General features: G+C 52.5%; 1 protein-coding gene across 1 annotated transcript; it reads left to right on the forward strand.

Moving 5' to 3' along the window:
* Positions 1–6,815: 6,815 nt before the first annotated feature.
* On the forward strand, positions 6,816–7,988 carry S1PR4 (sphingosine-1-phosphate receptor 4; the record flags this gene model as incomplete). Its single annotated transcript, XM_079917239.1, has 1 exon — positions 6,816–7,988. Exon 1 carries the CDS (start codon positions 6,831–6,833, stop codon positions 7,986–7,988), a length of 1,158 nt encoding a protein of 385 aa, XP_079773365.1. The 5' UTR covers positions 6,816–6,830.
* Between the last annotated feature and the right edge of the window lie 4,126 nt (positions 7,989–12,114).

Below are 12,114 nucleotides of genomic sequence, written 5' to 3' on the forward strand. Positions count from 1 at the left end.
TGCATTTATTGCCTGGAATTTTTCTGTTAAAAAACCCAGCTCAAGCACAAGAACTGAAAGCAGGGTCTCAAAGAGATATTTGTACACCTGTGTTCACAGCAGCATTATTCGCAATGGCCAAGAGGTGGAAGCAACCCGTGTCCATTGAGAGATGGATGGATAAACAAATATGGTTCACCCATACAGCGGAATATGATTCAGCCTTAAAGTGGAAGGAAATTCTGACACACACTACAACATGCATGAACTTTGGGACCTTATGCTCAGTGAAATAAGCCAGACACAGAAGGAGAAGTACTGTCTGATTCCACTCACATGAGGTCTTAGAGGAGTGAAATCCACAGAGACAGGAAGTCGATGGTGGGGCCAGGGGCTGGGGGAGGGGGATGGAAAGTCAGTGTTTCATGGGGACAGAGTTTCAGTTTGGGAAGATGAGAAAGTTCTGGAGATGATGGTGGGGATGGTTGCACAACAGTGTGAATGTATTTTTTTTAAATTAAGTTATTTTTGGCTGTGTTGGGTCTTCGCTGCTGTGCCTGGGCTTTCTTTAGTTGCAGCGAGCGGGGGCTACTCTTTGTTGCGGTGCGCGGGCTTCTCATTGCGGTGGCTTTTGTTGCAGAGCATGGGCTCTACGCACGCGGGCTCAGTAGTTGTGGCTCGCAGGCTCTAGAGCACAGGCTCAGTAATGGTGGCACATGTGGGATCTGCCTGGACCAGGGATCGAACCCGTGTCCTCTGCATTGGCAGGCGGATTCTTAACCACTGTGCCACCAGGGAAGCCCCGATGTGAATGTATTTAATGCCACTTAATTGTGCACTTAAAAATTGTTAAAATGGTAATTTAATGTCACATGTAATTTACCACAATTTAAAGCAATTTACAAAATGGAGTATGATTAAAAAAACATCTTTCCCCTATCAAGTAATTGGTTACCCAGAAGTAAACGCTGTGCAGGAAAGACAGGGTAAATGCCTGATTCTTGACTTTTCTTTAGCAGTTTTCACAATAATTTGTTACTTCCTCAATATCCACAAAAGATCACCAGAGAGTTTTTTTTTTCCTTTTGTGTCACTATGAACTCATGGGTGTAACATCTGATGTGTTTCTATCCACTGCATATCTTATTCTTCTTATGCCCACATTGTTTCATCTTTGGCCAGTGGAAACCTCTTTGAGTTGGTCCCTAAGTCCTTTTGTTTGTTTGTTTGTTTGTGGTTTTTTTGCGGTATGCGGGCGTCTCACTGTTGTGGCCTCTCCCATTGCGGAGCACAGGCTCCGAACGCCCAGGCTCAGAGGCCATGGCTCATGTGGGATCTTCCCGGACTGGGGCACGAACCTGTGTCCCCTGCATCGGCAGGCGGACTCTCAACCACTGCGCCACCAGGGAAGCCCCCTAAGTCCTTTTGATGTGACCCAGTGGCCTTAAGGGCTCATAGTTCTGGGGACTCCCCTGGTGGTCCAGTGGTTAAGACTCTGCATTTCCAATGCAGGGGGCATGAGTTCCATCCCTGGTTGGGGAACTAAGATTCCACATGCTGCGTGGTGCAGCGAAAAAGAAAAAAAAAAAAGAGCTCATCGTTCTGGCACAGCACAATGCTTTCTGCTCATCCCATACTTCACAGCCCCAGCCCTGGACCCGGCCATTTCTCCAAGGAGCCCTGCTTCCTTTTAATGAGAGATGATATTTGGAGACCATAATCTGACCACAAAGTTAGGAAATCCACATTTTCTTCACTCATCTTTTGACTTTGAAAATATTTGACCTACAGAAGTTGCAAGACGATGACAATGAACTCCCATAGACTCTTCCTCTAGGTCAGGGGTCACTACCTGCTCTAAGCCTGTTTTTGTAAATAAAGTTTTATTGGCACATGGCCAGGCCCATTCATTTACACATGTTCCGGGGCAGCTTTCTGGATGACAACAGAGTCATTGTGACAGAGACTGTCTGCCCCTCAATGCCAAAAATATTTACTATTTGGCTCTTTGCAGAAAAAGTCTGCAGACCCCTGAGCTAGATGCTCCCACAGTTAACCTTTTGCTTTATATTTCTCTGTAAACATAATCTAAAACTATACAATCTATTCCATAAAGAATATACACATTTTTTATTCTTTTTCTTAATTTTTTTCTAAGTAATTTGGAAGTGGGCAACATGACTCCAAAAAACCAAAAAAAAAAACAAACAAAACAAACAAACAAACAGAAAAACCAAATGTATTTCCTGCAAACAAACACCTCCTGTTATGTAACCAGAAGTTGTTGGTCAAATTCAGGAAATCTAGCACTGATGCAACAATAGTATTTAATATACAGCGCATACGAAAATTTCACCAGTTGTGCCAATATTGTCTTTTATAGCAACTCCCGCCTCCCCCCTCCCCTGTTGTTGTATTCAGTTGGGGGTCACTCATTGCATGTAGTTTCATATATCTCTGATCTCCTTTCTTCTGAGACAGCTTTAGGCTTTTGTTGTTGTTGTTGTCTCTTATGACCTTTTACGACCTCGAGTCTTTCCAAGAGGCCAGGCCAATTATTCTGTGGGATGTCCCTCAGTGTGGGTCTGTCTGATGGTTCCCACAATCAGAGGCAGGTGATCCACGTTTGGCAGGAATAGCCTAGAAGTGATGTGTCCTTCTCAGTGCCTTGTATCAGGAGGCCCAGGAGGCCCACGAAGCCCATTTTTTTCCCCCATTCCCTGTGTGTTTACTTGGTGTCTTGGTTAAGCTGCTCTTCACCGGTTTCTAAGTAAGGCATTTTCCCCTTTGTAACTGATAAATCATCCGTAGGAAAATACTTTGAGATTACGTAAATATCCTGCTCCCCAACAAACTTCCACCTAATTACTTTAGCATCCACTGATGAATCCTGCTTGGATCAATTATTGCTGGGATGGTTACCAAATGGTGATTTTTTTTCTTCTTTTTTTTTTTGCGGTACGCGGGCCTCTCACTGTTGTGGCCTCTCCCGTTGCGGAGCACAGGCTCTGGACGCGCAGGCTCAGCGGCCATGGCTCACGGGCCCAGCCGCCCCGCGGCACGCGGGATCCTCCCGGACCGGGGTACGAACCCGTGTCCCCTGCATCGGCAGGCGGATTCCCAACCACTGTGCCACCAGGGAAGCCCCCAAATGGTGATTTTTTAAACTCTGTTATTGAGTCAGCACCTGGGAGTGGGATTGCTGGATCATACAGAATGGTCATTCTTTTTTTTTTTTTTCCTAATTGTTTTTTAAAATACACATAACATAAAATGAACCGTGTTGTACATTTCAGAGGTATGACTGAATGAATACATTCGTCATTTTGCAACTGTCACCACCATCCATCTGCAGAACTCTTTTCACCTTGTAAAACTGAAACTCTGTCCTCATTGAACACTAACTCTGAATCCCCCCCTTCCCTGCCCCTGGCACCCACCATCCTACTTTCTGTCTGTGTGATTTTTAAAAAATATATTTATTTTATTTTGGGCTGTGTTGGGTCCTCGTTGCTGTGCGCGGGCTTTCTTTAGTTGCTGTGAGTGGGGGCTACTCTTTGTTGCAGTGCTCGGGCTTCTCATGGCAGTGGCTTCTCTTTGTTGCAGAGCACAGGCTCTAGAGTGCAGGCTTCAGTAGTTGTGGCCCACGGGCTTAGTTGCTCTGCAGCATGTGGGATCTTCCTGGACCAGGGCTTGAACCTGTGTCCCCTGCACTGGCAAGCTGATTCTTAACCACTGCGCCACCAGGGAAGCCCCAAGTCTGTGTGATTTTAAGATTGTTCATCGTTGATGCTCAAATTGTCTCAGGTTTGGCCAGCTTGTGTTTCTCCCACGGGTCCCCATCCTTCTCGGAGCCCTTCCTTACTCTCTGGTGCAACAAGACATTCCAGGCTCACCTTGTATGCTTCCTGCCCCATCCCTGGAATCAATCATTTCTCCCTAGAGTCCTGGATCCCTTCTTTTTTTTTTTAGGGCATGATATTTAGAAGCCAAGATCTGGGTGCTAGGTGTGCTCATTCCTATTGGGTTATCTCAATGGATGGAGTTAGGAAATTGATTTGTGTTTAAATATCAAGTCCACATGGATACTTTAATCCCATTTCATCCCTGCGGGGCTCTTCTATTTCATCTTTGCACCTCTCTCCCCCAGTGAACACCTGATTCCTAATAATATCAACACACTTGCTACTTCGCCACATTTGCTACTTCACTCAGTCCCACAGTACAGGATAGTTTCAGAATCACTACATCTATGCCACTCCCAAAAACGAACGTACTGAACCAAGTTTAAATTTTTTTTTGCAGTTCCCTTTGCCTTTAGAGTGAGTAGTGTGTCCAGAAGTTGGATAAGCTGGTTCTTTTCTATTTCTGTGAGGTTACGTTTTTCATTTGACATACCGTTCAGTTCATTTGTTTTCTATTTATGGTCCATCTTAAAGCTTCCGTCCTCCATCGTTGTTGATTTAAATTTTTGTTGAATATAGAAAGCATTAACAGTTTAAAAACTATACAAAGAGGAAAACTCAAAGGGTGTCATCCCCTCCTCTCTTCAATTTCAATCCCATCCACTCCTGTAGGTAACCAATTTGATTGGTTCTTGGTTTATCTTTCCTTTGCAAAAACAAGCTGATATATGGGTATTTTACTCCCCCCTTCTTTATTATACAAAAGGTAACATACTTGTTACTTCCCCCTCAACTTAACAATACATCGTGGAAATCACCCTGTTCCGCTCACAGAGATCACCCTCATTTCTTTTTCATGGCTGCATAGTACTCCACGGTGAAGTGCAGTGTAATGCATCAGCCTCTCTCCTGTGTACAGACATCTGGGTTGCTTCCAATATTTTACACTTACAAATGGCAATGAGTAACCTTTTGTGTACTCACTTGTGTATTGTTAAAGCTGTGTTTTCAGGACAGACTGCTAGAAGGGGGACTGCTCTTCTGTAGCATGGGGATAATCGTAAAATTAAATAAGGTATAATGCACGTATGGCCTTTCACCCAGTCAGCAGGTAATTCATGGCAGAAGGTCACCACTGTTGGGCAGCTTGGCCTCAAATTAGCCAAACTCTGCTCTCTCATAGCATTTTAGTCTAGTTCTCAATTTGCTCTCTCAGCCTGGGGTGAGGGGCTCAGCTGGGGTTGGGGTTTAGTTGGGGTTGGGGCTCCACTAGAGTTGGGACTCAGCTTGGGATTGGGGTTCAGCTTGGGGTCAGGGTTCAGTTCAGGGTCAAATCTCAACCAGGGTCAGGGGTCAGGGTTGGAGTCAGGCTGTGGTCATGGGTTCCGCCAAGGTCAGGATTCAGCCTGGGATCAGGGCTCAGTCCAGGATCAGGGCTCAGTCCAAGGTCAGGGTTCAGTCTGGGATCAGGGCTCAGTCTAGGATCAGGGCTCAGTCTAGGACCAGGGCTCAGTCCAAGGTCAGGACTCAGCCTGGGATCAGGGCTCAGCTGGGATTGGGGGTCAGCCTGGGTCAGGGATCAGAGTTGGGGTCAGCCTATGGTCACAGGTTCGGCCAAGGTCAGGGTTCAGCCTGGGATCAGGGCTCAGTCCAGGGCCCAGGCTCAGAACGTGCCATGTGTCTCCCTGTGAACGTGCCTGGGTCAGGTGGTCCCACGTGAGGCCGGGACTGGGGCTCGGGTGCTCATCCCCTCCCCCCTCCCCCCAGCTGCCTGCACAGCCCCTCCTCTCACAACCCCCCCTTCAGATCCGTTTCTGCTTGGTCACCTCCAGTGACCAGATGTTGCTACTCCCCAGGGCGCCCCTCCCTTTGAGCTTCCCTGTAACTGTCCCGCTCCAGAGCTGAGCGATGAACTCAGGGTTCAGGGGGCCACAGTCCCTGGGCTGTCCTCAACCCCTGTGTCCGGCCCACCCGCCACTCACGGGGGACACCAGAGCCCCTCAGACACCTGTGTCTCCTCCCTCAGACACTGGCCAGGGCAGTGTCCCCCCGCCTCAGGCCCCCCACACATCACTCCACACATCATCCCCGACTTCCTCTCCCGCCTTGGTGCCCACACACCTCCGTCCTCACCCTTCTCTGGTTGAGTCAGTGTGAGCCGGGTCAGGATGGCTGTGCAGTGGCGGTGGGGTGAGTTCCCCACTTCTGTGAGCCCCTCCCCCTCCAGATGTGAGGTGCTGCCCCGGGTGGCGGTCCCCAGCAGCTCTACTCCCAGCAAAGCCAGCTCAGGGGCAGGAGAGGCAACGGAAAACCTGGGGAGAGAGGGTCCCGCCACGGAAGCCCCGGGTAAACGTGTGGGTGCGTGGGATTCACCTCCTGGCTGTGTGCTCTTCTGCGGGACCCGGGGCGGACACAGCCTCTCCAGGCCTCGGTTTCCCCTTCTGTGGACTGCGTGGTCCTGGCCCTGTCGTGAGGCTAAAACGGGGTGCATCTGCGGTATCGCTGAGAAAGCTGGTGGTGCTCCTGTGTGTGCGGCCGCTTGACGCACACTTATTAAGCACCTACTGTGTGCCAGGCGGGTTTGGAGCAGTTGGGGAGCCGGTGACGGAACAGCGGGTCCTGCAGGGAGTAGCTCATGGGGGCGGGGAAGTCATCCAGCCCGGGTGTCACAGGGGAACAGGTTTCCCCCGCTCTGGGACCCCACCCGCAATGAGGGACCGCGGGCTCGCAGCAGGCAGCAGCCGCAGCGCCCTCCGGGAGTCCGGGTGGGAAGCGACCGTTGGGATGCCCCTCCCCGTCCCGGCCTCACCCTCACCCTCACCCTGGGGGTACCTTGAACATAACAGGAAATTTCAAATAACAGGAAACCAAGACCGGGCAAGGCGAGCGGCTCCACCCTGCCTGGGGCGAACCACCCCGGGCCTCAGTCTGCCCCCGGGGACCGCAATGAACGCCACGGGGGCCCCGACCGAGGCCCCCGAGTCCTGCCAGCTGCTGGCGGCCATCGGGCACAGCCGGCTCATCGTCTTGCATTACAACCACTCTGGCCGGCTGGCGGGGCGGGGCGGGCCCGAGGAGGGCGGCCTGGGGGTGCTGCGCGGGCTCTTCGTGGCCGTGAGCTGCCTGGTGGTGCTGGAGAACCTGCTGGTGCTGGTGGCCATCGCCAGCCGCATGCGCTCCCGCCGCTGGGTCTATTACTGCCTGGTGAATATCACGCTCAGCGACCTGCTCACGGGCGCCGCGTACCTGGCCAACGTGCTGCTGTCCGGGTCGCGCACCTTCCACCTGGCGCCGGCCCAGTGGTTCCTGCGCGAGGGCCTGCTCTTCATGGCGCTGGCCGCCTCCACCTTCAGCTTGCTCTTCACGGCGGGCGAGCGCTTCGCCACCATGGTGCGGCCGGTGGCTGAGAACGGGGCCACCAAGAGGGGCCGCGTGTGCAGCTTCATCGGACTCTGCTGGCTGCTGGCAGCCCTGCTGGGCCTGCTGCCTCTGCTGGGATGGAACTGCGTCTGCGCCTTCCAGCGCTGCTCCAGCCTGCTCCCGCTCTACTCCAAGGGCTACATCCTCTTCTGCGTGGTGGTCTTCGCCTGCATCCTGGCCACCATCATGGTGCTCTACGGGGCCATCTTCCGAGTGGTGCGCTCCAACGGGCAGAAGGCCCCGTGCACCCCGGCCCGCCGCAAGGCTCAGCGGCTGCTCAAGACGGTGCTTATGATCCTGGTGGCTTTCGTGGTGTGCTGGGGCCCGCTCTTCGGCCTGCTGCTGGCCGACATCTTTGGCTCCAACGTCTGGGCTCAGGAGTACCTGCGGGGCATGGACTGGATCCTGGCGCTGGCCGTGCTCAACTCCGCGGTCAACCCGGTCATCTACTCCTTCCGCAGCCGGGAGGTGTGCCGGGCCGTGCTGGGCTTCCTCTGCTGTGCGTGTCTCCGGTTGGGACTGCGAGGGCCTGGGGACTGCCTGGCCCGGGCTGCCGAGGCCCAGTCCGTCGCCTCCACCACCGACAGCTCGCTGAGGCCGAGGGACAGCTTTCGGGGCTCCCGCTCGCACAGCTTCCGGATGCGGGAGCCCCTGTCCAGTATCTCCAGCGTACGGAGCATCTGAGCCCACGGTTAGGGCAGTGGTTCAGCTGCCAGGTGCACGCCCGGGCGCGCAGGGATGCAGCAGCAGGCAGGCTGGATGCAGAGGAAGGAAGAGGGCGGCCGGGGGCATGCGTCCCAGGGCCCTGCAGTCCTCCCCGAAGCCTCCTGAGGCTGCTGACGCCGAGTGGATTTCCCACGGTCTCCGTGGGGCAGGAGGCAACAGGAGGAACAGAGAGCGCGCTGGAATAGGGATGAATGCGTTTGCTGTGTACGCAGTCCCCCTCCTGTGAGATTCTGAGGAAATCCCAGCCCCACAGTGGGCCTCAGTGGGGCTCCCAGGCTGCCAGGGTTAGGCTGGGTAGGGGGGTGTCTATGCCCCGGCAACGCGAGAGTTCAATGATGGGATGAGATGCTGCAGCCCCTTATTCACATGTGGCATCAGGGTGATGGGATGAGGGCTGTGGGTCTGCTGGAGCTGTGCCTGCAGCACAGGGAGGGCCACGACACCCGCCCCTTCCTGTTCACTTCCCCTTTCCCTGCCCTATCTCTCATCTTGGGTCCTGGGCGGCCTCCTTCCCCCACCTCTGGCCTCTGCATCTCTTGGAACTCAGTCTGGAGACCAGCAGAGGGGGAGCCGACTGGCCCTCCTGACCTCGGGGAAATCGCACCACTTCTCCCTTTAGCACTACCTGCCTCTTCCTTCCCCATCTGTGAAATGGGCCTATAGCAGACGGAACCCACCGCGGGAGGCGGTCGGTACTGGCTCAGCGTTTTTGCCATGGCGCGTGGCATCAGTGTGTTGACAAAACATTCAGCGACGGTGCCAGTGTGGGACCCTCATGTGGCTACTGAGCCCTCGATAAGTGGCCTGTGCGACTGAAGACTGAACTTGGAATTCCTTTGCATTTAGACAGTTCACAGGACTTGCGGCAATGGTATGGGACAGCGCCGCAGGGGTCCACCCTCCGGATGTAGCCACCTTTGGCTGGTAGAAAGTGCTCTCTTTCCATCTTCCTAGCCAAGAAAGTGTCCGCAGGTCCTTCTGCCTCCGTCTTGCCAAGTTCTTGGGTCAGCATCCCGTCTGCCACTCTGGATGGGATAGCTCCGTTCTGAGCCTCCATTTCTCCCCTGCAGGATGGGGGATGCGGCGATGGGAAACTGTTTACTGCGCTGGTTCAATAAAGCAGCCATTGGCCACATGTGGGTGCGTAAAATTAATTAAAATGAATTTTAAAAATTCAGTTTCTTGGTGCATTTCTTGGAGCTGCCGTATCAAAGTATCACAGACCGAGGGGCTTAAACAACGGGAATGCATTCTTTCATGACTTCCCTGGTGGTCCAGTGGTTAAGACTCCACGCTTCCACTGCAGGGGGTACAAGTTGGATCCCTGGTCGGGGAACTAAGATCCTGCATGCTGAGCGGTGCGGTCAAAAAAAAGAAAAGAGAAAAGAAATGTATCCTCTCATGGTTCTGGAGGCTGGAAGTCTGAGATCAAGGTGCCAACAGGTTTGGTTCGTTCTGAGCCCTCTCTCCTAGATTCTGGGGGTTTGCTGGCAATCTTTGGCATCCCTTGGTTTGTAGACTCCATTTTCACATGGGTTCTCCCTGTGTGCACATCTGTGTGCAAATTTTCCCTTTTTATAAGGACACCAGTCCTATTGGATTAGGGCCACCCTATTCCAGTGTGACTCAGCTTAACTAATTACACCTATAACCATCCTATTTCCTAATAAGGTCCTATTCTGAGGTCCTGGGGGTTAGGATTTCAAGACGTGAATTTTGGAGACACAATTCAGCCCATAACACTTGGTCACACTAGCCACACTTCAAGTGCTTGATGGGACATGGGACTTGTGGCTACTGTTTTGGACAGTGTAGACACAGAGCATGTCCATCATCACAGAAAGTTCTGTTGGACAGGACTGGAAAACGTTCCAAGCATGTATAAGCTGGGATACTTCTTACATTTTCCTGATTCCTGGTCCACGTGTGTTTATTCGGGACAGTGGCAGGCAGGGTGAGGTCTCGGTGGAATTTGGTGTGAGTGGAGCCTGGGCCTCCTTGAAGCTCTCAGCCTGTGTCCTGGGCCTGTGTGAGCTGGCCCTGTGGCCCCCTCTGCCCTGTGGGGTGTCACACTTTGCTTTGACTGAGCTGCACTCTTTGCTGCTCCCTCCCATCTGGGGTCTTTGCACCTGCCCTTGTTGTCCCCAGTAGAGTGGCCTGCCTGGCACGTGCCCTGCCCATCCTTCAGGTCTCAGCTTTAGCATCACCTCCTCCAGGAAGTCTCCCTGATTTCTCCTCCTCAGCCCTCTTCCGGGCTCCCACATCTGCCTGTGCAACTCCATCATAGATCCGATCGCGCCTGGTTACTCATCCACCTTCTCCCCTGGACTTGGAGCTCCATGAGAGTGGAGGTAGTGACAGTGTTTGGGCCACAGCTATGTCCCTGGCACCCAGCACAGGACCCAGCAGATAGCAGGTGCTCCATGACCTAGAGTGTTGGGAGAACTAGTCCTAGCATCATGCCTCACAATGAGCCTGGGAAACTTCTTCCCCTCCTTACTCTCCACCCCCACCTTCCTCCCTGACAACGATGAAACTGTTCCCATGAATCCTGACTTGTGCTCTTAGGTGGCTCAGGTGTCTGTAACGCATCACCGTTCCCCAGCTCTGCCGCTCACCATGGGCTTCAGTTTCCTCATCTGTAAAATGAGGATATTGATATCCCCTGCCCTCCTGGGATGTTGTTAAGACAAGGAATATAAAGGCCCTCAAACTTACGTGTCTGATTTTGTAATAGGGAAGAACAAATCTGACTCTTTTTTTTTTTTTTTCGGTACGTGGGCCTCTCACTGCTGTGGCCTCTCCCGCTGTGGAGCACACGCTCCGGATGCGTAGGCTCAGTGGCCATGGCTCACGGGCCCAGCCGCTCCGCGGCATGTGGGATCTTCCCAGACCTGTGCACGAACCCGTGTCCCCTGCATCGGCAGGTGGCCTCTCAACCACTGCACCACCGAGGAAGCCCCTGACTCCTTTTTAGACCTCTTCCTTTTACTTTAACCTTTCTGCCCTGTTGCCTGTGCTTAGTCATGGTGGCTTTGTACCTTTTGTACAAGAATGTTGCCTATAGCCTGAAATATGCAGGTGAGCCTATTCTCAAGGCTCTGACGTTTAAGAGTCCCTTCACATAGAGGTAAAATGTTTCAGAATAGGGAATAACATTTGTTTTGTTGGAGGTTTACAGGAACATCCTGACCTGACCTGACCTGCACAGCTGCAAGAACAAAGGATTCCAAAACCAAGAAGTTTGTAGCAACTAACCACGTCCCTCTCTCACTTGCCTTTAAAAGTGCTTTGCTGAAACCCTCTGGGGAGTCGGGGTTTATGGGGCATGAGACACTGGTCTCCTTGCATGGCCCTGCAATAAACCTTTCTCTGCTCCAAACTCCAACTTCTGGTTTGTTTGTCCTCACTGTGCATTGGGCACAGGAACTTGCGTTTGGCAACATTTTTTTTTTTTTTTTTTTTGCAGTACGCGGGCCACTCACCGTTGTGGCCTCTCCCGCTGTGGAGCACAGGCTCTGGACGTGCAGGCTCAGTGGCCGTGGCTCACGGGCCCAGCCACTCCGCGGCATGTGGGATCTTCCCAGATCGGGGCACGAACCCGTGTCCCCTGCATCAGCAGGCGGACTCTCAACCACTGCACCACCAGGGAAACCCCCTGACAACATTTTAAAATGCCTTATATATCACTCAACGTTATCCTAGTCACCTTTGTACTAACTCATTTAATCCTTGGAAAATCTCCAGGAGGCAGATACCATCATAACTCCATTTTATAGATGGAGAAACTAAGATCCAGAGAGGTTAGGTAGCTTACACAAGGTCACACAACTGGGAAGAGGCAGAGCTGGGATTCAAACCCAGACAGGTGACTTTTTTTTTTGTTTTCTGGGATCTTAGTTCCCTGACCAGGGATCAAACCCACGCCCCCTGCAGTGGAAGCGTGGAGTATTAACCCCTGGACCGCCAGGGAAGTCCCCACAGGTGACTTCTGGATCCCTGTCTGTTACTGCCTCTTTGATGAATGAATGAATAAATGAATGAATGAAGGAATGAATACCAGTTCCTTCTCTCCTTTGGAAAA

This window comes from Stenella coeruleoalba, assembly GCF_951394435.1.
Source record: "Stenella coeruleoalba genome assembly, chromosome: 3".
NCBI classification, from domain to species: domain Eukaryota; kingdom Metazoa; phylum Chordata; class Mammalia; order Artiodactyla; family Delphinidae; genus Stenella; species Stenella coeruleoalba.